The sequence below is a fragment of the Schistocerca cancellata genome, chromosome 1 (genome assembly GCF_023864275.1).
Source record: "Schistocerca cancellata isolate TAMUIC-IGC-003103 chromosome 1, iqSchCanc2.1, whole genome shotgun sequence".
NCBI lineage: Eukaryota > Metazoa > Arthropoda > Insecta > Orthoptera > Acrididae > Schistocerca > Schistocerca cancellata.
This window is the reverse complement of record NC_064626.1, coordinates 388,598,894-388,626,391: the sequence shown is the minus strand read 5'-3', so window position 1 is coordinate 388,626,391 and position 27,498 is coordinate 388,598,894. Positions and strand designations below refer to the sequence as shown.

The following is a 27,498-nucleotide window of genomic DNA, read 5'->3' as shown; positions in this document are numbered from 1 at the left end:
GAAATGAGACTTGATAGAAACAACACTTCAATACGAATAAATTTCAACTGAAAACGGAAATGTCGTGTGACTAGGGCCTCCCATCTGGAAGATCATTCGCCTGGTGCAAGTCTTTCAATTTGACGCCACTTTGGCGACTTGCGGATCGATGGGGATGAAATGATGATGATTAGGACAACACAACACCCAGTCCCTGGGCAGAGAAAATCTCCAACCCAGCCAGGTATTGAACCCGGGCCCTTAGGATTGACATTCTGTCATGCTGACCACTCAGCTATTGGGGACAGACAATTTCAACTTAACCAAGTGGTCTAATACTGTCCAATATGATGTTTTGCTAGAAAAAGGTGAAGGTATAAGTATATGAGGAATGGCAGTTAAATGGTTTCAGCAACATCTACAAAATAGGACACAAGTAGTAGAATTATATCTCAAAGTATTGTTTATTGATCTCCTATTAAGACCGTACCAATAGGGATACCACAAGGCACTGCCCCAGGAACTTTCATTTTTTATTTATGTAAATGACATTGAGATTTCAACCAACGGTACTTTGTTTTCTGACTACACAAACATTGTTGCAACCAATATAAAGCAGGCAAGGTCATTACTAGGCATTTTGCTGCCATAGGTGAGAAATGAAAAGCAATGCCCCCTCTTTTTTACTACCATCAGCCTCCCCGATATCCCTCCTCCCCCTCCACCATCACCAACATCCAATGGCACAACAATGCAAATCTCCTATTATATTTTTAATCATTAAACTAATGTGATCAGAGTCCTCATCATCTGGGGACAGTCCACAGTTTTCCTGTTTTGCCCTCAGTTCCTTTAAAACTGATTGAGGACAACAAGGGTCCTCAATTTCTTACTTTTTGTCCTCAATCTTTGCGATTTCCCAAAATAATTGAAATAAAAAGGATGTGCTGAACATTTTAAACTAGAACACAACTGAATTTACCAGTGCGACTAAATCTGGACTCAATTACTTATTTTATTTGATTGCAAGAAAATGGGCTAGTAGAGGTGTGGAACTATTTTTATGGTATGAATGAATTTTTCCTTGAATTTAGAAGTTACGCTATACTCATGAGAGGCATGCTGAAGCATCAAACTAGGTCATCTGAATAACTGTGGCGTTATTTCATTTCCATTCTTATTTAAATATTTTTAGAAAGGGGAATAAATCTCACATTTTTCAGTAACCACATTCTTGAGATTAGATAAATAATTGACACCTTGTTTGCATTTTCTGTTGAGAGTTCTACAACTTTTATTAGCCACCTTAGTGTTTTAATTTTTTTCTCTTTTTCAATTTTTCTCCTCATTTGCACAATTTTTTTGATGTTTGATTTGAAATTAATTTTTGCCACCCCTAAAATTTTGGCATCCTACATGGCTGCTTAGTCTTGCCTAATGGTAGAAATGGCCCTGCAAAGAGGTATTGTCCACATTTTCATCAGTGTTCCTCTACAGGGTGATTCAAAAGTTATGTCCCAAAGGACAAAAGGGTGGATCAGAACTCCACTGACAAACTTTTAGAGGAGAAAGTATGGACTAAAACAAGAAAAAAAAGTCACTAAACATGGGCTTACCTTAAGAGCTTATCTTCAGAGCTATGAGCATTCCATCTTCAGTGCTGTGAAACAAATCTCTTCTAATGAACAAGTGCTCATAGCTCTTAAGCTACGCACTTTAGAGCCCTTGTTTACTAGATACTTTTCTTGTTTTGGTCCATACTGCCAACGCTAAAAATATGAAAAGCCAAGAGGTTCCAGTAAAAGAAATTTCACAGTATCAAAGATGAAGAAGTGCTCATAGCTCTTAAGGTATGCATTTTAAAGTCCATGTTTACTAGATTTTTTTCTTGTTTTGATCAACACCACCACATCTTAAAGTTTGTCAGTGAAGTTCTGGTTCACCCTATTTTCCCTATGGAACATGACTTTTGAATCACCCTGTATATACAAAATTGGTTTGAACTTCACAAGTTAATGATAATCTTTGAAAAACCAGTTATATTCATTACAAAAACAAATTTACATCATGATATGGATCTCAAGAATTCGAAATAAACAGGTCGAGGGGTGGATGTCACTAAACTTTTAAGTTGTGTATGTTGACTATTTAGACTAAAAAGCCCATATCCTCTACTGACTTATGAGGTATGCTCTTGCATGCTTTTCATTACTAATTATTACTGTGTGTACTAGATAATGTAGCATAATTTTCTATTACTTACATTCATTCTGCTACAAACTATGGCTTTATCATTTGGGGTCACAAGACAAATCTGAAAATCATCTTCCCTACACAAAAACAAGTTTTCAGAATAGTTGCGAACATTTGAAGGCTAACAGCTCAGAAAACAATTATTTCAACAGCTAAATATTCTACTCTCCCATACCTGTACATACAAAAAATGTAATTAATATAAAAAGTTACTTTGTCAGTTTCAAAACTAATTGAGAACTTAATTCTTACAGTGTGAGAATGTGCAAAAAAGGGTAAACAAGGCTTTAGCACAAAAGTAAATAAAATGTCATGGTACTAGGTAGCATAAAAAATTCCCAGAACAGATAAGAGAAATTAAAAAAATTGTCACCATTTAACCATCTATTGCATGCCCGTTTTTTTAGGAAACCAATTTCAGTGAAAAAAATGTCTGGGGACAATGTCTGACACGTAAAATATGGCAAATAATTAAAAATTGGTTAATTTTTAATGATTCAGTTACTGAGACATGGAAAAATAATTTGTGCTATCATTACCATAAACATCATTTTATATACCTTAAAAGTCTAACTGGATGTGATCTAATAATGAGAGGTCCCCAGTGATGAGATTGACTCTTCGAAAGCAAATATACAATGATGTAGGTTAAGGTCCCAGGTATCACACCCAGCAACCATTCATTGTGGTGGGCCCTCCTTTGTAAGCAATTGATGACAAAAGTTTTGGAATTTTGCGTGATGCTCAATAACATTGAAAAATTCAAATTACATAGCCTGGTTGCGTGGTGCAATGGATAGGATAATAGCTTCACAAGTAAGACGTTGTGGGTTTGAATCTTCTCAGGTGCAGTATGTTTTTTATTTTTAAATCTTCATTGAAACGACTTTGACCACTATTTTTGTTAAATTAACTGGTTTTAATGTATTTTTTTATTTTTATTCCTTTGTCTCATTATTTTAATCACCATATGAAGTTTTTTCATTTGGTTAATTGTTTCTTTATATCACTCTTTTTCCAATCGGAATTTGTGTGAATATAAATTAATTGTATTTATCTATTATAATTTTCAATTATTTGAAAATTCTGATCTATCAGTTAAAAAACAAAAGACCAAGTAATCTATTTATATTGACTGTGTAGTGGTGTGAAAAATGTATTTTTTGTTATCAGATGTGCAATTTTCTGCATGGTAATCATCATATAAACATTTAAAACATAATCTAACTACCCACTGCACTATGGACAAAATAATGTGCATGAAAGAAGGGTTTATAAGTATAACAACATTCAAACAAAATGAGAAATAAATATAATGAACACAAAAAGTGGAAGGAAAAACAAGGTGATAAAACAAAATAAATTAAATCAAAATTTATACATAAAATTAGTTAAAGAGACATGAACAAAGGTTTCAAGCGGAAAAAGAACGACAGGAGGAAAAATGAGAGCAAATGAAGAAGTTGATATTATGTTAAATGGAACAAAGGAATGGAAATAAAAAAAATTCATTTAAATCACTTAACTGAGTATAAGCGATGATCAAAGTCATTTTGATAAAGATTTTAAAATAAAAAACATGTAACACATCACAAGATTCAAATCCACAACGTCCTACATGTGTTGCACCTGTCCTATCCATTACACCAAACAATCAGCCTATTTGACGCAACTTTTTAATGCTATTAGGTATCAAGCAAAATTTAAAAAAAATTTTTTTTGTCAATTACTCACAAATGAGAGCCCACCAGGGTGAATGGCTGCATATATGGTTTCAAAAAGTCGATCCCACAACTGCAGACCTCTCCTTGTTAAGTATCAGAAATAAATCACTCTTCAGCTGCTTTCATGTGTGTTTACGTGCACTCAACTTTCAGTAAAGATTACTGATTATCAAGTGTTTCTGCCAATATAATGATGCTAAACACAGTCTAGCTCAATGCAGCCAGACTGTTTATGATGCCAGATGGCAACATCATGCATATATGAGTGGTTTCCTTAATGTTATATGTAAATTTACAGTTTGTAGCCAAATGGAACACCATGCAGGCAGCTGTATAGCAGACAGAATTCAAATTTTTAATGACCAACTACTATTATGTTGCACTGTAAACTTATATATATTGTTAGGGAAACCACTCATATATGCATGATGTTGCCATATGGCATCATAAACAGTCTGGCTGATCAAGGTAGACTGTGTTTAGCATCAAATAAATATATAATTTTACTATGTGTCAATTGCATTTTCAAACAAGTGCTTTCATGAATGTGAGTACCAATGTGTTAGAATTCAGATTTAATTTGTAAATCAATGTCAACTCCATGTATGCTATATAAAATACCTCTGTCACACATTTTTGTAATTCATCAGCTTTATATATGCAATTTTGAATTTGATACTGTGTAGGGTACTATACACTCTTCTACTGTGTAGAGTACTATACATTTGTTTTTTTTTATACTATGTACTTTATGATGAAATACACTATGTGATCAAAAGTATCCGGACACCCCCAAAAACATATGTTTTTCATATTAGGTGCATTGTGCTGCCACCTACTGCCATGTACTCTGTGTCAGTGACCTCAGTAGTCATTAGATATCATGGGGAGCTCCGCAGAATTCACGGATTTCGAATGTGGTCAGGTGATTGGGTTTCACTTGTCATACGTCTGTACATGAGATTTCTACACTCCTAAATATCCCTAGGTCCACTGTTTCTGATGTGATAATGAAGTGGAAACATGAAGGGACACGTACAGCATAAAAGTGTACAGGTTGGACTCTTCTGTTGACTGACAGCGATGAATCATGGTACACAATATGGCAATCCGATGGCAGGGTGTGGGTATGGCGAATGCCTGGTGAACATCATCTGCCAGCGTGTGTAGTGCAAACAGTAAAATTCGGAGTCGCTGGTGTTATGGTGTGGTCTTGTTTTCCATAGAGGGGGCTTGCACTCCTTGTTGTTTTGCATGACGCTATCACAGCACAGGCCTACATTGATGTTTTAAGCATATTCTTGCTCCCTACTGTTGAAGAGCAATTCAGGGATGGCGATTGCATCTTTCAACATGATTAGGCACCTGTTCATAATGTACGGCCTGTGGTGGAGTGGTTGCACAACAATAACATCCCTGTAATGGACTGGCCTGCAGAGAGTCCTGACCTGAATCCTATAGAACGCCTTTGGGATGTTTTGGAAAGCCGACTTTGTGCCAGGCCTCACCAACCAACATCGATACCTCTCTTCAGTGCAACGCTCCATGAAGAATGGGCTGCCATTCCCCAAGAAACCTTCCAGCAACTGATTGAACGTATGTCTGTGAGAGTGAAAGCTGTCATCAAGGCTAAGGGTGGGCAAACAACAGACTGAATTCCAGCATTACTGGTGGAAGGCACCATGAGCCTGTAAGTCATTTTCAGCCAGCTGTCCAGATAGTTTTGTTCACATAGTGTATATGTGCCATGTATATAGTCTCTGCACAAACAAACTACTACTGCTATACTACTACTACTCAAATTTTCCTCGAAATATGTCACATAGTGTCAAAAGTAAATTACCAAACATTTAGCTTGCCATCAAAATCTCCAGTTGCCAAATGCCGTTCCCTCAATGAAGATGCTCCAAAACTACCACATTTAAATGGCTTGCTTTTCTCCACCTGTAAGAACATTTTCAATTAAATCATTCTGCATGATTTCAGTATCTATCAACAAACTCTACAAAATAATATAAAGACAGGTAACAGAATTAATACTAAACACATCTTACAGTTAATATGAGGTGCATTCAAGTTCTAAGGCCTCCGATTTTTTTTCTAATTAACTACTCACCCGAAATCGATGAAACTGGCGTTACTTCTTGACGTAATCGCCCTGCAGACGTACACATTTTTCAAAACGATGACACCATGATTCCATGGCAGTGGTGAAGGCTTCTTTAGGAGTCTCTTTTGACCACTGGAAAATCGCTGAGGCAATAGCAGCACGGCTGGTGAATGTGCGGCCACGGAGAATGTCTTTCATTGTTGGAAAAAGCCAAAAGTCACTAGGAGCCAGGTCAGGTGAATAGGGAGCATGAGGAATCACTTCAAAGTTGTTATCACGAAGAAAATGTTGCGTAACATTAGCTTGATGTGCGGGTGCGTTGTCTTGGTGAAACGGCACACGCGCAGCCCTTCCCGGACGTTTTTGTTGCAGTGCAGGAAGGAATTTGTTCTTCAAAACATTTTTGTAGGATGCACCTGTTACCATAGTGCCCTTTGGAACGCAATGGGTAAGGATTACGCCCTCACTGTCCCAGAACATGGACACCATCATTTTTTCAGCACTGGCGGTTACCCGAAATTTTTTTGGTGGCGGTGAATCTGTGTGCTTCCATTGAGCTGACTGGCGCTTTGTTTCTGGATTGAAAAATGACATCCATGTCTCATCCATTGTCACAACCGACAAAAAGAAAGTCCCATTCATGCTGTCATTGCACGTCAACATTGCTTGGCAACATGCCACACGGGCAGCCATGTGGTCGTCCGTCAGCATTCGTGGCACCCACCTGGATGACATTTTTCGCATTTTCAGGTCCTCATGCAGGATTGTGTGCACAGAACCCACAGAAATGCCAACTCTGGAGGCGATCTGTTCAACAGTCATTCGGCGATCCCCCAAAACAATTCTCTCCACTTTCTCGATCATGTCGTCAGGCCGGCTTGTGCGAGCCCGAGGTTGTTTCGGTTTGTTGTCACACGATGTTTTGCCTTCATTAAACTGTCGCACCCACGAACGCACTTTCGACACATCCATAACTCCATCACCCCATGTCTCCTTCAACTGTCGATGAATTTCAATTGGTTTCACACCACGCAAATTCAGAAAACGAATGATTGCACGCTGTTCGAGTAAGGAAAACGTTGCCATTTTAAGTATTTAAAATAGTTCTCATTCTTGCCGCTGGCGGTAAAATTCCATCTGCCATACCGTGCTGCCATCTCTGGGACGTATTGACAATGAACGCGGCCTCATTTTAAAACAATGCGTGTTTCTATCTCTTTCCAGTCCGGAGAAAAAAAATCGGAGGCCTTAGAACTTGAATGCACCTTGTATAAAGAAGAAGTGATAATTGAGTATTTGCCAGGGAAACAGAGACATATAATGTTGTAATGAATGTAGAAAACTGCAAGAGAATGAAATGATTTCATTGTAATTCTTACAGATTCAAAGAACAAAAAAGATGAGTTTAAAGTAGGACATCATTAATAGTGACTAAAACTGACTGTGTCTAAACCAGAAGCTGTGTTGTCTGTGTCTAAAATAGTAGCTGGCGTATATGAAAGTGCTTGGCGTACATCAGTGAAGTCAATAACATTTTCAACAAAATACATGACCTCTCTTAAAGATTAAAGATTAGAAATAAGCAGAAACTTGATCCTTCATTAAAGATTGCTTAATGCTCCTTATGAGTCTCAAACATAGCATGTGGGATGTACGAACATAACCCGAATAGAATGAAATCTTCTCAATTACAGTAAACTAAAACCACATCAGTAAAAAACACAAACAAATAAAGTTTTCTGCGGACCTCTAGTCCCTTCTAAGGGAATAACATATGATTTCAACACAATGAAAAGAATTTTATTAGCTGCTGTATGTACTGGTCACATAATTCTGATGAGTGAATTCAGTATTGCCCATGTAAAATGATCATGAGCTAATACCTGATGTCAGGTGTACTCTCCAATGCCTTAAAATGTTATTGTAACTAAATGTTTCAGAGACAGAACATGAAAAAGCATCTCCAAACAAAAAATCTATTTTTCATCTTCCATTGCCGCTAATGCCTATAAGCTGACAACACGTGCCCATCTCACAACTTGACGCAATAAATAAATTTTACACAGATAGCAGAAAGGCTTCCATGAATAATATGCTATTACCGCTGTTCTTGTATGTGATGAGAAATGGAAAACTGGGCCAAAAGAGATGATATGTTGCAATTATGTACTTTTTTTTAGAGTTTAATGCAAGTGAAAATAAGTAACACAACTATTTTCAAATGATGCATAAACCTTAAGTCAAATACAGCAGAACCTTATGACTACAATAGCTGAATTTTTAAACCAATTTCGCTTGGTACCACAATTTAACATTTATCAATGAAAAACACAAACTGTTGATGTACTGCAGTTAACCAAGTTCATGAACCAGTTTTTGGTTCACAAAGTCATCAGCAGACAAATCATTACCATCACCAAAAAGGGTGGCATACTGGTAAACAACTTTGAAATAGATATTACATAAGCAGTGAGGGACACAGAATCAGAATAAAGGTCCTCTTTGGCAGTGTAAACGTACATACTTTAAAATATATAAGCTACACAATAAATGTAAACGGAACATACCATAAAACATTTAGACAAAACATTGAAAAAAGCTTTGTATGTGGTAGGCTAGGAAAAAGAAAATTATACCACATCTAAATCTAAATCTAAATTTGGCACTGTTGTAAGTACTACATAAATAGTAGCAGGTTTATATGAAAGTATTACATAAATAGTAGTAAGTTTATATGAATAAGTATGAAGAATTACACTTACATACAGACAGCATGTCAGTATGGTAAAAAACAGAATATATAGCAATGTAAATTATGTTGCCAATCACAATAGATAAACAAAAGCTGGCCACAAGAATAACAGAGCTAACAACATGGAAACAAGTATTATGTAGGATGGTGTTATGCAGAAACAAAGTAAAAATTAAATTTGACTGTCTCAACAAATCTGGAAATATATAAGCTAAATAATATTAAAAGTTTCAGTACTTAACAGCCTCTACTCCTTTTGCACAAACCCTTTACTCTGTGACCACAACTTCCTGAATGCCATCACTGCAATAGAAACTCTTGCCTTTCAACAGCTGGAACAGCATTCCCAGCACCATCTGAGAAGCTGTCCCAGATACTCCTGTCCTATGCCTGGAGTCAACACACTGTATTGCAGAAGTACCCAGATCATGCTATATTAGTCGGAGGCGACTTCAACCTACCTAGTATAGACTGGGATGTCTATGGATTCAGTACAGGTGGTACAGACAAGCCGTCATGTGAATTACTTTTGAACACATTATCCAAAAACTGTCTTGAGCAGCTAAATCGACAGCCAATGCGTAATGGAAATATTTTAGATCTGGTAGACACGAACAGACCAGACCTCATCGACGGTGTCATTGTTGAGACAGGGATTAGTGATCATGATGTTGTCATTACGACTATGATTACGAAAGTTAAAAAGGCAGTCAAGAAGGCTAGGAGGGTATTCTTACTAGAAAGAGCAGATAAGCAGTTGTTAGCATCCCACATAGTAAATAAATTGACTTCATCTACTTCTGGTACGATGGACGTGGAAGAATTATGGGCAAATTTTAAACACATTATAAATCACGCATTGGAGAAGTATATGCCGAAAAAGTGGGTTATGGACAGAAAAGACCCACCGTGGTTCGACAGCGCAATTAGGAGAATGCTCAGGAAGCGAAGACAGTTGTACTCGTGGTACAAGAAAGATCGGGAGAATGAGGACTGGCAAAAGTTAGTAGAGATTCGTGCTGCTGTAAAAAGAGCGATGCGCAAAGCATACAACCACTACCACCGTCATACCTTAGCAAAATATCTTGCTGAAAACCCAAGGAAATCCTGGTCTTACGTAAAATCGGTAAGTGGGTCAAAGCCTTCCATTCAGTCACTCACTGATCAGTCTGGCCTGGCAATGGAAGACAGCAAAATGAAAGCTGAAATTTTAAATTTAGCATTTGAGAAATCTTTCACGCAGGAGGATCGTACAAACATACCGCTGTTTGAATCTTGTACAGATTCCCGTATGGAGGACATAGTGATAGACATCCCTGGGGTTGTGAAGCAGCTGAATGGGTTGAAAATAAATAAATCGCCAGCTCCTGATGGGATTCCAATTCGGTTTTACAGAGAGTACTCTACTGCATTGGCTCCCTACTTAGCTTGCATCTATCGTGACTCTCTTGCCCAACGTAAAGTCCCGAGCTACTGGAAAAAAGCACAGGTGACGCCTGTATATAAGAAGGGTAGAAGGACGGATCCTCAAAATTACAGACCAATATCCTTAACATCGGTTTGTTGCAGGATTCTCGAACATATTCTCAGTTTGAATATAATGAATTTCCTTGAGGCAGAGAAGTTGCTGTCCATGCATCAGCACAGCTTTAGAAAGTGTCGCTCCTGTGAAACGCAACTCGCCCTTTTTTCACATGATATCTTGCAAACCATGGATGAAGAGTATCAGACGGATGCCATATTCCTTGACTTCCAGAAAGTGTTTGACTCTGTGCTCCACTGCAGGTACAAGCATATGGGATTGGTTCCCAAATATATGAGTGGCTCGAAGACTTCTTAAGTTATAGAACCCAGTTGTCCTCGATGGTGAGCGTTCATCGGAGGTGAGAGTATCATCTGGAGTGCCCCAGGGAAGTGTGGTAGGTCCGCTGTTGTTTTCTATCTACATAAATGATCTTTTGGATAGGGTGGATAGCAATGTGCGGCTGTTTGCTGATGATGTTGTGGTGTACAGGAAGGTGTCATTGTTGAGTGACTGTAGGAGGATACAAGATGACTTGGACACGATTTGTGATTGGTGTAAAGAATGGCAGCTAACTCTAAATATAGATAAATGTAAATTAATGCAGATGAATAGGAAAAAGAATCCCGTAATGTTTGAATACTCCATTAGTAGTGTAGCGCTTGACACAGTCACATCGATTAAATATTTGGACTTAACATTGCAGAGCGATATTAAGTGGGACAAGCATGTAATGGCAGTAGTGGGGAAGGTGGATAGTTGTCTTCGGTTCATTGGTAGAATTTTGGGAAGATGTGGTTCATCTGTAAAGGAGACCGCTTATAAAACACTAATACGACCTATTCAGGTCAGATTGAGAGAGAACATAGAAGCAATTCAGAGGCGGGCTGCTAGATTTGTTACTGGTAGGTTTAATCATCACACGAGTGTTACGGAAATGCTTCAGGAACTCGGGTGGGAGTCTCTGGAGGAAAGGAGGCGTTCTTTTCGTGAATTGCTACTGAGTAAATTTAGAGAACCACCATTTAAGGCTGACTGCAGTCCAATTTTACTGCCGCCAACTTATATTTGGCAGAAAGACCACAAAGATAAGATAAGAGAGATTAGGGCTTGTACAGAGACATATGGGCAGTCATTTTTCCCTCGTTCTGTTTGGGAGTGGAACAGGGAGAGAAGATGCTAGTTGTGGTACGAGGTACCCTCCGCCATGCGCCGTATGGTGGATTGTGGAGTATGTATGTAGATGTAGATGGAATTACCTATAACCTACAGCCAAGAAAAAGCCTACTGCTCAAATCCAACCTCCCCTCCCATCAGATCCTCATAACTCCCCAAACATGCCTTGCTCACTCCATAAATATTTCTGTTCATATCAAGCACATCCCTCATCCCACATCCCTCAAAACTTCCTCCACTCTCGATGGAACACTGCTCCTGAACACTCATCCCAAAGCATTATTGTCAACCTTTCTGCCAAAATTCTGACCCCTGCAGAAGTCTCAATACTTTCTAATTTGCAATGGAAACATTTCTTCACCATGCCCCCCACTGACAACAGCCTGCCAAAAGCTGAAATTGTTTAAAACAGTTCCAACCTTTCTCCAATCGTGATTCTCTTCTCCTTCCATCCAACCATCCAACATTAATTTTTCAAGAATTCTTCACTTATAATCTGGCCTCACCTTCCTTGCCTAAGTCTCGCCACAGTGAGCCCAAACCACTCCTAAGGAACACACAGCTATCTGTAACCTGAAAATCAATCCAAACCTTATCATCCTAGCTGTATGCAAAGGCTCCACCACAGTGGTCACAAATCATAGTGATTTTGTAGCTGACGGTCTCTGCCAACCTTCCGACACCATACAACCATGAACACAACGCAGAAACAGAACATGACTTCCAGCAGCTTAGGTACATCGCACAACCTGACACACCATTCCATCTCACTCCTCAAACCAGCAACTCTCCAAACCCTACCGTTTTCCTACTCCTGAAACTCCACAAACTCAAACTCACAAGTCTCCCTACTGTTCCTCCCATTGTTACTTGGTACAATGTTCTCACAGAATGAATGTCTGCCGTTATTGGTCTACACCTCCAAATTATAGTTTGTAACCTCCAATCCTACATTCAAGACATTGCTCACTTCTTCAACACCTCTCCACAGTTCTTGTCCCATTACCACCAGATTCTTTTTGTTAGTCACTGTCGATATGATGTCTTTGTACACTAACATTTGCCATGCCCATGGCTTTGTGGCCATGGAACATTACCTTTCCCAACATCTTCCTATACCAAACACATGATCTCTTTGCTAATCCTCCTAGTCAATCACATACTGGCTCACAATTACTTGACTTTTAAAGAAAAAATCTATAAACAAATCCATGGTACTGCAATGGGTACTCGCATGGCATCATCCTATGCCGATTTATTTATGGACCATCTGGACATATACTTCCTATCCGGTCAACAACTAAAACCCTTTGTCTGGTTCAGATTCATTGATGATCCTGTCATGATCTGGACACATGACACTCTACCATCACATCAATACTTACTCCCAAGTCCACTTCAACCAGCCCTCCTCAGCTGAACAAGCAAAACTTCCTAGATATTGATCTCCACTTCTCAGATGGGTCCATAAATATTTCTGTTCATATCAAGCACACTGACCACAAACGGTACATCCACTTTGATAGCTTTCACCCCTTGCATTTCCAAAAGTCTCTTCCTTGTAGCTTTGCCACCTGTGGTCAAGAAACCTGTAGTGGAAAGCACGAATTGTTGAAATATATCGATAGCCTTTATAGGTTGACAATATGCTACCCAGCTCATCCATAAACAAATCTCCCATCCCAAATTCTCGTCTGACACCAGAAACATGTGAACCAGCCACTGGCCAGCAGTCCTCTGATCACCCAGTATCACCCTGGCCTTGAAAAGCTCAACTGCATCCTTCACCAGGGCTTCAACTATCTCTCAGTGTGCCCTAAGAAGAGGGACATTCTACCTACATCACTATAGAGTTCTACTGCCATCTAACCTACAGAATATCCCTGTCCCAATACTATTCCCAGTGCTGCACCCCATGGGTCATTCCTTGTGAAAAAAAAAGAAAAAAAAAGAGGGATATTCTACCCACATCACACAAAGCAGAGTTATACCACCAACCCAATCTACAAAATATCCCTGTCCATCTCTGTCCCAATAGTACTTCCAGTGGCGTACCCCATGGGTCATTCCCCTGTGATTGGCCCATGTGCAAAATCTGTCCCATATACCCCCCACCACCACCACCACCGCCGCCACCACCACCACCAAGCACAGACAAGTCACAAGCATTTCCTCATGCTATATATCAGACGTGCTGTAATTACTGCAAAGCATTCTAAGTGGGCATGACAAGCAACCGTCTACTCGCATGATTGGTGACCACTAAACTGCGCCAAACATGCTGCAGACTACAACACAAATGACTTCATAGCTGAGTGCTATGCACGCCATTTAGATACTCTCTTCCAGCACAAGTTTCTCTGAACTACGGTAAGCAGGTGTGGATTCTCTCTCCACCATATCAGGTGCTCTTGCAATCTTCCTGGCCTAAATTTCAGCTAACCTGTTTCCCACTGCCCCATCATATCCTTTCCTTTCTCTCTCCTACCCACACGACTCTTTCCCCTTCCAGATTGTGTACTGCCTTTCCTACAAATCTTCCTCCCTTCTATGTGGTCGGTCTCTCTCTCTCTCTCTCTCTCTCTCTCTCCATCTTGTCCCCTTTTCATCTTCACCTTCCTCCTCTTTTTTCCTTCCTTCCCTCCCTCCCTCCCCCACTCTATGCTCTACCCTCTTAACGTCTTCCATACTGTTATGCAGCCACTGAGTCATCTGTCAAAAGACCTGCCTCACTATACCCAACTATTCTCTCCTTGCTTTGTGCATCATTGTTACCTCCTCCCAACTTCATCTGCGTGTGTGTCAATGTTTATATTTTTATTGGAAAAAAGTAAGGGCTCAAAAGCTGGTGTAAATATTGTTTTCTGTTACATGTGCCTATGCTCCAAGCTCCATGTGCTATAGGTGAGTGGTTGTCTCTCCAAGATTTTATGCGTTGTTCCACGCAGGAACTTTCGTTATTGTTATTTAATATCAGAATAGAAACCCATTCCTGACATTCTGCAAATACTGCATATTTGATCAAAATTTGTTTTCAGCTTCTTACATTTTTATCAAGTGACAAATGAATATCGCAACAACAAATGAAATGATATTAAAGAAATACAACTTATGTTGTTGTTGTTGTTGTTGTGGTCTTCCGTCCACAGACTGGTTTGATGCAGCTCTCCATGCTACTCTATCTTGTGCAAGCCTCTTCATCTCTGAATAACTACTGCAACTTACATCCTTCTGAATCTGCTTAGCATATTCATCTCTTGGTCTCCCTCTACGATTTTTACCCTCCACACTTCCCTCCAGTACTAATTTGGTGATCCTTGATGCCTCAGAATGTGTCCTAACAACTGATCCCTTCTTCTTGTCAAGTTGTGCCACAAGCTCCTCTTCTCCCCAATTCTGTTCAGTACCTCCTCATTAGTTACGAGATCTACCCAATCAATCTTCAGCATTCTTTCGTAGCACCATATTTCGAAAGCTTCTATTCTCTTCTTGTCTAAACTGTTTATTGTCCATGTTTCACTTTCAGACATGGCTACGCTCCATACAAATACTTCCAGAGAAGACTTTCTGACACTTAAATCTATACTTGATGTTAAAAAATTTCGCTTCATCAGAAATGCTTTCCTTGCCATAGCCAGTCTACATTTTATATCCTCTCTACTCTGACCACCATCAGTTATTTTTCTCCCCAATTAACAAAACTCATTTACTATTGTAAGCGTCTCATTTCCTAATCTAATACTCTAAGCATCACCTGATTTAATTCAACTACATTCCATTAGCCTCATTTTGCTTTTGCTGATGTTCATCATATGTACTCCTTTCAAGACACTGTCGATTCCATTCAGTAGCTCTTCCATGTCCTCTGCTGTCTCCAAGAGAATTACAATGACATTGGCAAACAACAAATTTTTTATTTCTTCTCCATGGATTTTAGTTCTTCCTCCAAATTTTTGTGTTTCCTTTACTGCTTGCTCAATATACAGATTGAATAACACTGGGGATAGGCTACAACCCTGTCTCACTCCCTTCCCAACCACTGCTTCCCTTTCATGCCCCTCGACTCTTATAACTGCCATCTGGTTTCTGTACAAATTGTAAATAGCCTTTCGCTCCCTGTATTTTACCCCTGCCACCTTCAGAATCTGAAAGAGAGTATTCCAGTAAACACTGTCAAAAGCTTTCTCTAAATCTACAAATACTAGAAATGTAGGTTTGCCTTTCCTTAACCTATCTTCTAAGATAAGTCGTAGAGTCAGTATTGCCTCGCGTGTTCCAACATTTCTATGGTATCCAAACTGATCTTCCCTGAGGTCAACTTCTACCAGTTTTCCCATTTGTTTGTAAAGAATTTGTGTTAGTATTTGCAACTATGACTTATCAAGCTGATAATTCAGTAATTTTCACACATGTTAACACATGCTTTCTTTGGGATTGGAATTATTATATTCTTCTTGAAGTCTGGGGGTATTTTGCCTGTCTATCTTGCTCACCAGATGGAAGAGTTTTGTCACAACTGATTCTCCAAAGGCTATCAGTAATTCTAATGGAATGTTGTCTACTCTTGGGGCCTTGTTTCGACTTAGGTCTTTCAGTGCTCTGTCAAATTCTTCACGCAGTATCATTTCTCCCATTTCATCTTCATCTACGCCCTTTCCAGTTCCATAGTATTGCCCTCAAGTACATCACCCTTGTAGAGACCCTCTATATACTCCTTCCATATTTCTGCTTTCACTTCCTTGCTTATGACTGGTTTTCCATCTGAGCTCTTTATATTCATAGAGATGGTTCTCTTTTCTCCAAAGGTCTCTCTAATTTTCCTGTAGTATCTAACTTACCCCTACTGATACATGCTTCTACATCCTTACATTTGTCCTGTAGCCATCCCAGCTTAGCCATTTTGCACTTCCTGTCAATCTCATTTTTCAGATGTTTGTATTCCTTTTTGCCTGCTTCATTTACTGCAGTTTATATTTTCTACTTTCATCAATGAAATTCAATATCTCTTCTGTTACCACAGGATTTCTAAAATCCCTCTTCTTTTTACCTACTTGATCCTCTGCTGCCTTCACTATTTCATCTGTCAAGTCTCAATATCTGTACTGATAGAGACCATAAACAAAATTGTGAGATACAGGGCATTAACAAAGGAAAGTATTACTTTTCTATATTGTGTGAAAGTTTTAAATTTACAAAAAATGAAAAATAGATGTATTTGTTCTTGTAATCTAACATTTGGATAACTAAAACTTAATTGAATAGCGGGAAAAAAGAAACTGTGCTTGACCATTTAAAACTAAGTCAGAATTTTGGGTTATATTTTTCATTGATAACAAGTATTTCCAGTGGCATTATTTTTCTGACTTACTCGACTGTATACAAAATCAGAGTCTACATAATGTGGGTGGTTTCCAGATCATTTAATATTAAGAGCTGGCTGTGTATCAGATGTTGATTTCCAGGCTTCCAACAAATGCAGCTTTGTTTGCTGGGAGTAGGATGTGGAGGACTTGAGACTGAGACTGTTAGCTATGGTTTCCCTCAGTACATGCTCAGCAATTGTGGTGTCAGAATTCTGAAATCTCCAGCTACATTCATGTTCATGCAATCTAGTTATTATGTTTGTTTGAACATTGCTAGGTCTGTAAGACATCTATACAGCGGGTATGGAATCATAAAAGGAAGACAAAGGCAGGATACTAAAGCAAAAAACATAATGAGATTAAATAAAAAATGCAGAACACAGTACAGTTGAAAAATAAATGGTAGAGGTACATTAACACATGGGGTGAAGATGAAGAGTTTCTATGATTATGTAAGATTTGTAAATGGAACTAAGAGTATTCCATCTCTGGAAGAGAAAGAATATGATCAAGTCATATCTGTCAAGACAAAAGCAGACAAATTTAGTCATCACTTTTGAGAGATGGTGAGTAACAGAGCACTGCAAGCACATGCCCAATTTGCACGAGGCTATAAGGTGCGAGAGAGAGGGTGAACACAGTTTGCATAGTTTGGTGGAAGTTGCCAGAATTACTGATGCGGCTTCACCTAATGATAACTGAGTGAGCACTTGGGCATGGCTTCATGGGTCATCCATCTGGATGTCAGGCGATTGCATTCTCTTGTACAAGGGCTGCGAATTAACATTGAGCATATGCATATGCATATGATTACCAGCCGATTGAGTGAAAATTGAGTTATGAATAATGAATACAGTTAGAAATTATTATTTGTTATTTATGAATAGCAAATATTACTCAAATCACAACTGACTTACATTAATAAAAACATTTATTCGTCATCTGAGAATACAAAGTGTTACAAAATAATAGATAAATCTGAAATACAATGACATTTATTGCTCCAATTCTTTGTCATTTACAAATCAAATGTACTATTAAATGCTTTTAAATTATTTTTCAGAACAACTCTTTTTGTCAAACATCTCATCAGAAACTTTATTTCATTTCTGAAAATTTGCCATTGTGACATTAACGAAAATGCAAAAATGATATTGGTGTGTTATCTCCTGAATTAATCTTTATTTCCTGATAAATGATTTCAGCTCTCAATCTTCATCAGTAAAAGTTGAGAAATCGTCAAATCTGCTGTACTTTTTGGTAAATAATCCATTGTGATTCCATGTTAGCTTCACTTCCAAAAGTACATTCAAAATAAAATTTCCTTTTTATGCCATTACATCATTCGAAACTCATGACTCGATTTCTTTGGCTATTATACATCTGTAGTTGGTTGTACACCCCCTTCGGTCATAGGTAGGAATTTAGGTGAAGTGTTTGTTTAAGTATTTGTTTTTAAATCATAAGTAAGACATTACTGCAATAATTGCAGTTGGGTAAAAAGGCCAAAAATTTCTTCTAATTGTCTCTTGACACTTTCTCATTAAAAACACTGCCAGTGTGCTGCAACGTTATGAACTCTTTTATGTACTAAAACCCAGTGTCTCTTCCTAAGCTTTTGAATTTCAAAGCTCTATGTAACTGCATAGACACCTGTCGAATCAAAAAACTATTCCACATTCTAACAGAAAGTTACTCAGAGTTAATCCTAAAATGCTTTTAGATGACTTTGGACATCCAGCAACATTCCACAAACATTTAAGAGTTCTTTATATTTATAGTCTGTTGATGTTCATCATTAGCAACTGAGTTCTAATTTTGCCCACTCATTTTGCAGAACTAAAAACATGAGCGAGTTGTGTAATTATACCAACATGACACCCATATAAAATAGCATTAGCAATTTTACAGTTTGTGTTGGCTACATTTTCATTTTTGGTTCATTTAAATACTTTCATATGTTAGCAGGGTTGTGTAACTGCTAGGGTCATCTGCCTATGAAGAATCCCCCCTCCCACTGTGAAGCAGGTAAAGCTATGCTCCAACCAGAGGTTTGTCTAATACAGTGTTGCTTTATTAGGAAAGGTAGTGTGACCTTACCTTTCTCCCACCTCTAAACTATCTTACACAGCCAGTCAGAAGGGGACTTAATGTTCAACACGCACTTTGAAACATGGTTCAATTTGACTTGGTATTTTTCTGATTGTTAGTAATGAAAGAAGCGATATGTAATAGAAAAAATTGTGGAACCAACAGAGAATAAAACTCCTGACTTTGTAGTCTGGAACTACTGCGCCACTGACTCACATTTATGTACAGTTCATTCATAAGTTATTTATCAAACAGAAACTGCACTGTAAGGGCACGAACGTTAGTCACAGATTTGGAGCAAGAAGTAAACAAAGAAGACGCAGTGACATTCCATTACTCATTACTCAAGTTACAAATAATTTATTCATGAATAAATTTGTCTGAATGATCTACTTATTCAAATAATTAACCAGATAGAAACTGATTCGATTAATGCCTGTGTTTGCTTACCACTACAGCCTGCCCTTTCTTCCTCTTTCTATTCATTGCAATTAATGTCATCAACTTCAAAATTCTTAGGTGCCCATATAAATGAGAATTTAAACTAAAAAAAAGGAACATTTTGGAACTCTTAAAACGACTTAGTTCAGCCACATTTGCACTTAGATCATTGCAGATTTTGAGGAGAGACAAATTACTAAGTTGACATGATTTGGACATTTTCATTAAAAAATGTCATATTGAATAAGAAAGAAAGTCTTCATTGCTCAAAAACAAGCTGTAAAGATAATATGTGGTTCTCACCCATGATCATCTTGTAGACATCTGTTTAAGGAATTCGGCATTCTGACTATTGCTTCACACTTTATTTATTTCCTCGTGAAGCTTGCTGTAAATAATCCACTTCAGTTCAAAAGGAACAATGATATACATAATTACAACAACAGAAGGAAAGCTGACAGTCCTTACTCCAGGTTAAGGTTGTCTTTAGCACAAAAAGTTGTGCACAGTGCTGCCTTGGCAGCCAGGGACAGTTATCACGTGTGTTTGTGTGAGTTGCGTTCAGGTGAATGTGTGTGTGTGTGTGTGTGTGTGTGTGTGTGTGTGTGTGTGTTTTGTCTAAGCTAGAAGAAGGCATTTTTGCCAAAAGCTTACTTGTTCAGCAGTCTTTTTTTGTGCCTGTCTGTGACTCAACATTTCCACTATATGGTGAATATCAATCTGTCCTTTCCACAATGTTGTCATTATTCCATCCTGGATTTTCCATTGTTTGATAATGAATACAGTACTCCAAATACAGCTGCCCCTTGAAAGGCACAAAGGTAACATGAAAACTGATGAAAAAACTGGCATGCATGAGCACAACACTGAAGATATGAGAGTAGAGGGGAAAACGGAAATTCAAGAAATTAAGGAAAATGAGGATCAGCCTGAAACAGTACTGAAGGAGTACAGAATGAGAAGTTCAGGTGCAGTTAACTTTGCAGAGTCAAGATAAAGTAATCTTATGTGTAAAACAAGTAGAACAGAAAGTAGACACCATAAGCTGAGTTTGAAAGAGTAGCTACCTGTAACATCCATATTACCTTGGTGTCTCCTTAAAGACAATTCGCCAAACTGTTATAGACTGTTTTTCAGGAATTGCTCTAATAATGAACACTACACACTTTTTCATTACCCTTGACATTTCTCACAATTATTTTCCCTATCAAACCTCTTATGACCAGTTCCAGCTCTCACGGAAATATCCTTTACAGGTAGGTTCTTCCATCATCCCCTTCAGTGGGATGACATGTACAACAAAACTATTCAGCATATGCTGACAATGTTGAAGACACACAAGGAGCTCCGTATACCACGGCAAACTGAACTCATTGATGCAAGTGAATAAGACCTGCTATACTTGCATGGGACACTATGAGGGGGCAGTGCATGTGATGATCAAACACGCGTCACTGCGGACACACAAGGAACTGCGTTATTAGCCATGGAATGTTGCAAGGTGCTCGGCGGTCGTTCACCGCCAGAGCCAGTAGCAGCCAGTTTGTCATGGTATACAGAGTTCCATGTGTGTCTTCAACATGCCCCGACAGCATGTACATGAACAGTTTGTGCAACTGACGGAGTTTGAGTGAGGATGTATAGTGGGCCTGCGGGAGGCAAAATTGCGTGGGTTGAGAGGTCTCCACAGTGCATCAGTGTTGTCATCAGTGGTCAGCAGAAGGTGCACATGCCTGTCAAACTGGGTCTGGACAGCTGTGATGCACAGATGCATGCCAAGACCATTGCACATTACGAAGTGCTGTACAGGACTGCACTGTCACTTCACAACAAATTACGGCCACTATTGCTCTGGGGGTATCATCGAGAATCAATCGCAACCATCTTCGTGAAGAATGACGGTCGAATGCATGTGTGATGTCCTGCAGGGGAGCGCCAAAATCTGGAGTGTGTACAACAGAGGCACACAGGTCCAACACCCGGAATCGTGGTGTGGGGAGCCATATCCTACATTGGCAGTTCTCCACTGTTGATAGTAGAGGGAACATGAACAGTGAACGCTACACTGAAACCATTATTCAACCGGTCTTGCTACCGTTATGCACCAACAAGGCAACAAGCTTTTCCAACAGGACAAAGCACGCCCATGTCTCCCGTACCACCCAAAGTGCTCTTCAAGATGTACGCCAACTACCCTGGCCAGCATGATCCCCAGATCTGTCCCCAATTGAGCATGTTTGGGACTGGGTGAAACATCATCTTGCACGGTCTGCATGAGCGGCACAGAATCTGGCCCAGCTAAGGCACCAGGTGGACACTGTATGGCAGGCCATTCCTCGAGACTACGTTCAGCACATCTACCATTGTCTTCAAGGGAGAATTGCAGCCTGCGTTGCTGCAAAAGGAGGGTATACACAGTACCAGCGCCAACATTGTGCATGGTCTGTTGACTTTCCTCACATGGGTATGGCTCTGACTTTGAGATCGTGTGTTGCATACGTCCCCAAGAGTGTGCCAATAAAATTTCCCTCTGCTGGGTCGACGAATTCATGGTGTTCTTTTTTCATTTTCCAGGAGCGTATACACACCAACCATCCCCACATTTCCATCCAGCTATATCGTGTATGCCTTGTATCATTTTCAACTTTTGTAGTCCTGTCTTCCTCAGTTGCATGTAATATTATGGTGTATTGATAATTTTTACTTATGGACCGCCTGACAGCAACTGAATATAACAGAATTTTAGTGACATACGTGTTTCGCCTTTATTTTCTGCAAGGCATCCTCAGTGGCAGGTTGCGTGGACAATTTCTTACATATTAAGCTCTTGTTGCATTTTTGGTGTTGTTGTTCTTCTTATGAATGACAATTTGTTTTTTTTTTTCCACATTCCACAGCACTATGAACTGAACGCTTGTTTCAATCCAATGTTTTGGTTTCAACATCATCTTCCCTTTTGAAATGTAATGGATTAACTGCAACAAACTTCATGAGCGAATAAATATACTATGAAGCTGTAGTCAAATCTAAACTCCTTAAACAGATTTCTACAAGATAATCGTGGGTGAGCATCACATAATATTCTTACAGCATGTTTTTGAGCAAGGAAGATTTTCTTTCTTAAAGAGGAGTTCCCCCAGAATGTTATTCTGCATGACATTACTGAACAAATTTTATTCCGTCTGACATTACTGAACAAAAAAATGTGCAAAGTATGTCAACTTACTAATTTGTCTCTCTTTACGATCTCCAGTGATTGTTAGTGAAAATGTCTTCCAACTAAGTTGCTTTAGGAGTTCCAAAATGGGCTTTCTCCAGTCTAAATTCTCATCAATATAGGCACCCAAGAATTTTGAAGTTTCCACCCTATTTATTATTTCTTCACCATGTGTAACACTTGTCAATGTTGTAATATCTGTAGACGTGCAGAGCTGAATATATTGCCTCTTTTTAAAATTGAGAGAGAGACCATTCACAGAAAATCAGTCAACGATACTTTTAAGAAAATGGTTTACCGTTTTTTCTATTGCTGCATGTTTGCTTTGATTGATTACAATACTAGTGTTATCTGCAAAAAGAACTAATTCTGCTTGTTGTATATAAGATGGAAGACCATTTACACATATGAGAGTAACAATAGCGGATCTACAATTGAGTCTTGGGAACCACATACATGATTTCTCCCGTCAGAATAACGTCCCCAGACTACATTGGCTGAACCACTAAGTGCAAATTTCTGAATTCTTCTGATTAAATATGACATTATACACTGGTTGACTGTACCATAAATCTCATAACACTTCAGTTTGTCTACGCAAATATTATGATTTGTGCAGTCAAATGCTTTAGATCAGGTGCATTCAAGCTTTTCCCCCAACCACCACTTTTGTATCTCTGTTAGTAGTAAAATTTTCTTACTAGCAACTGGTTCTAAAATAATGATTATTTATAAAGTTGGGAAGTAGCTTTACATTAAATATAAAATTCATAAAATATAGTTACAACAAACCAAACAATAATATTTACTTTCCAAATTCTTTATGTCAAAATTTTATGAAAAACTACTGAAAATGTTTTTAAAAACCCCTACCACCAACCATGAATGCTGGAACATTCACTAATGTGTGGTAGGGACCAGACTGAATACCACTGCCTTAGATAGATTACAGAAAATACCAAATGCACCATTTCGCTGCTTAATGCTTGTAAAATTTGTTAACTAAACACGTAAATGCCATTTATGGTAGAGCAACTCTTCTGCAATACAAACTGTGATTTGCTGAGGATATTATTGTTACTAAGGTGAGATACTATTCTAGAATACATCATCAGCGAAACAGATTGGTAGTTATTGACATATCTCCTATCATCTTTCTTATAGAGGGGTTTAAAAACGGCATATTTCAGTCTCACTGGAAAAAGTCTTGAGTTGCATTACATATTTCAGATAAGACAAGGCTTATTACATGGGAACTCTATTGGACATACCATCAAAGACAATTGAGCTTTTATTTGTGAGAGGATGTACCATTTTTTTTTAATTTCAGGTGATGTTGGTGATACAGTTATGTGATTGAATTTTATGAGATTTGCTTTTACAACATAATGCTGTGATTTTTTCCTTGAACTGTTTGTCACTGTACTTTATACTACAGTTAAGAAATGATTACCTGTGACTCATAATTTGAATAGCCCTTCCATTCTGATCAGTAGTGATGTTATTCTGTTCTGTGGCTGGCTGTCCTGTCTCTTGTTTCACTATGTTCCACATAGCCTTAAGCCTGTTGTTGGAATTACTGATTTCCGACATTATGTGCATGTTTCTTGACTTCTCTTAGTAATTCTGTGTAGTTTTTGTAGTGTGGAACTACTGCAAGATCTCTACTTGTTCTCGCCAACAGATACTTTACCCTTTTCCATTCACAAGATACTTTAATCCTTATAGTGATCCACGGTGTTTTACATGCCTCTTTAGCATCCTTTCCAATTAGCTTAAGAGGAAAACAATTTTCAAACAACGATGTGAATTTATCATGAACCACATTATTTTATGTTAGCATTTGGTTCATTATTAATTTCATTCCCACTGAGGAGTATCAGTACTGCAAGGCACTATCTTATTTATCCAAACTAAGCGTCCATCATGAGCAGAGAGAGCATTTGATACTGAGCAGACAGTTATTCTCTTGCTTAGAGCTTCTCCAAAGAAAAGTAGAGATTTATAGGCACCCACCTCAGTTTATTATCCATCTGAATGCCTATAAATTTCACACGGCTGTTTTCTTCAGTGTGTGATGACTAATTATAATTTATGGCATCTCTAAGTAATTTTTATTTCCTTGGAATTATACATGAGTTTTTGCAAGAACAGGGTTAAACTTTTGTCTCTGAATCTATTCCACTATTCTCTTAGCTGTGTAAAGATGTGTGCGATACCTATATGGGTATACTTTATCACCAGTAAAATTAACACTATTCGAAGAGTCCTGCAGTGATGTTAGTAAATCCTGTATGTAGGTTAAGAACAGAAGAGGACAAGTGGTGAACCTGTAGGAACATTAGTTTTATTCCTTAATTTGACGCTGTTTTCTTTTGTTAATATATAACGCCAACCTTTTAAAGGCAATGCCTTTAATACCATAACATTGTAGTTCGCATAGCACAGAATTATGGTAGACCTATATGAAATTGAAGGCCTTCAGAAGATCACTAATATAAATGTCAAGAGGCTACATTTTCTTGTTTAGTTGTAATAGGATGGAGTTTATGAATCATACATTGCTTTCTCCATACAATATCCTTCATGGAAGCCAAACTGAACAGTTTTTAAAACATTACCACCACAAGAGGGTTCAGATTTCTTTAATAAGCTTCTCAATAAATTTTGGAACCATGGGAGGAGACAGAAAGAGGGGGAGGAAAGATGGGTCTATAATTAGATATCACATTCTTTTATCTTCACTTTTATAAATAGGTGCTACTACAGCAAATTCCAGACATACAAGATATACACAGCCTCATTGAGTGATCACAAAAGGCACTCCCAATTCAGCACAAGATTTCAGTACTTTGCTGGAAATATAGGTATAAGAGTTATTGCCTTTCACTAACCTAATGGTTTGTGTAATCTCTCTAAAACAGTTGAGTTGCTGAAGATTATGCCTGCTGGTGGAGAACCCAATGCATTTCTACACAAAGCAAATGGTTGTGCTGTGACAGTAAACATTTTTGCTGTCTGGTACCCTTTGGAAAAATTCACTGAATTTAATGGCTAATGAGCCACACCTAAAACTGTGTTTGTTTTATCTTGGAGCAGAATATCATTTTTCCTGTAAAGTTTATTAGTTTTCTGCCTAATAATGCTCCAAATTACCTTGGCTTTTAGGAATTTTGAAATTATTGCACGTAGTATGCCAACACATTTTTTGCTTTTTTGATGATATGAGGAAGAGCCTTGCCATATTGCTTGTAATGCAGCTTGAAGTTTGAGAGCTAGACCGTGGCATTAAATAAGGTTCTCTCACCCTGGTGTAGTTACTTTGATCCCACACACTAGTGCAATATCTCTAGGTTTCTACCGTAGTTATTCCTGATCTGCTGCAACAGAAAAATGGATTTATAGTGCTATAGCGACATTTTAAAGAAATTTATCAAATACTGTGTAGCTTTGGTAATGTCTCCTCATAGTTTCTCCAGTAAACTCGCCGCCAATGGTGTGACCCAGTCAAATCATTTAGTGAAACTGTACTTTATACTTCCTTGCCAAATATATCTCATTGGGCCAATTTTTTGAGGCCATATGATTATCATCATCAGACAATAAATTATAATGAAGTTCACAACTATTTCAAGAAATACAGTTGGACTTAGAAATAAAGTAGCAATTATTGTTCTGGTATATCCTTTTATTCTTGTTGGGATTGTTACCGTAGCAAACAAACCAAAGCTGGACAACAGTAACAGCAGGTGCTCCCAATCAGTACTATCCAAAATGAAATCAGTATTGAAATCGTAAAATATATTTATTTCCAAGTTAATAACTTGCTTGATGACGTTTAGAACATTATCTCTGTTACTAACGCTTTTTATGTTCCCTTATCTATTACCGAACCACAGTATGAGAGAGCCCCAACTCATTTAGATTTAAACTTTCTGCCTTATCCTCACCTAGTATAATACTACTATTTGTATGTTGACAAAACCGTATAGGGAATATTATTTTTGTAATATAATTGACATGTCCTGTACTGTTGTGCTAAAGAGTCAAAGGACGAATAAATACAAGTTCATTCCACCTTCTGTGAATATGCAACCGTTCCCTCCTTCCTTATATAATGATTACTGAAATTTGAAATAAGCTGGATAACCTCTAATGAGAAAATGATCCAACAAACAACGAGTTTGAACATGATGCACCTCCCATTAGTGAAACATTTTTATATTATTTTCTTTTGCAATAAATAATTAGTTCCGTTCACCTCATGGAGTAGTTTAACATCGCCTTCTGTTATTTCATAAATCTGGAGAGCGCCAGTTCCCTTGGGTTTGGATCCTAGAACTACGAACTTCGCAGAACAAGGGATCCACTTTCCATCAAAAAGTGAAAATGGCAATGATTTTTCAACATGGCAAATTATCTGCGGTTTGTCCATCATTGTCTTCTGCTACTTAGACAATAAATCTTTACATTCCTAAGCGCAAGGTATCACTCGTAAACAGTAACCATGACAACCATAAACTTCTATGATTACAACTAACGCCTTCACATTCCTCTCACAAAGTTCGACAACTGCTTCGAGTGTCATGTATATACTTTGGTTCAATCAGTGGATCGCTGTTTGTGCAAATCGCCACAGCTCAGTTAGTTTACATCTGCATCTATACTCTGCAAAACCACCGTGAAGAGCATGACAGGGGACACGTGTAGTTATTAGGAGTTTTTCCCATTCGATCTACGTAGGGGGGCGGGAACAATGATTGCTTAAGTGCCTCTGTGCGTGCTGAAAATATTTGATTGATTGATTGGTTTTTTAATTGCTTCAGTTTTATCATACATCACAAATTGTGCAATTGATTTCATTTCATTT

At 38.2% G+C, this 27,498-nt stretch overlaps 1 protein-coding gene across 1 annotated transcript in view; it reads right to left on the bottom strand.

The window, feature by feature from the left end:
- The window catches only part of LOC126175424 (dynein axonemal assembly factor 10), a 192,882-nt gene extending 165,690 nt beyond the window's left edge, over positions 1-27,192 (bottom strand). Inside the window, exons 1-2 of the mRNA XM_049922226.1 lie at positions 26,890-27,192; positions 5,800-5,900 (exon numbers count right to left, since the gene is read on the bottom strand). Coding sequence (XP_049778183.1) covers positions 5,800-5,900; positions 26,890-27,066 — 278 coding nt within the window. The 5' untranslated portion in view covers positions 27,067-27,192. The remainder of the gene's footprint in view (positions 1-5,799; positions 5,901-26,889) is intronic.
- Positions 27,193-27,498: the final 306 nt, after the last annotated feature.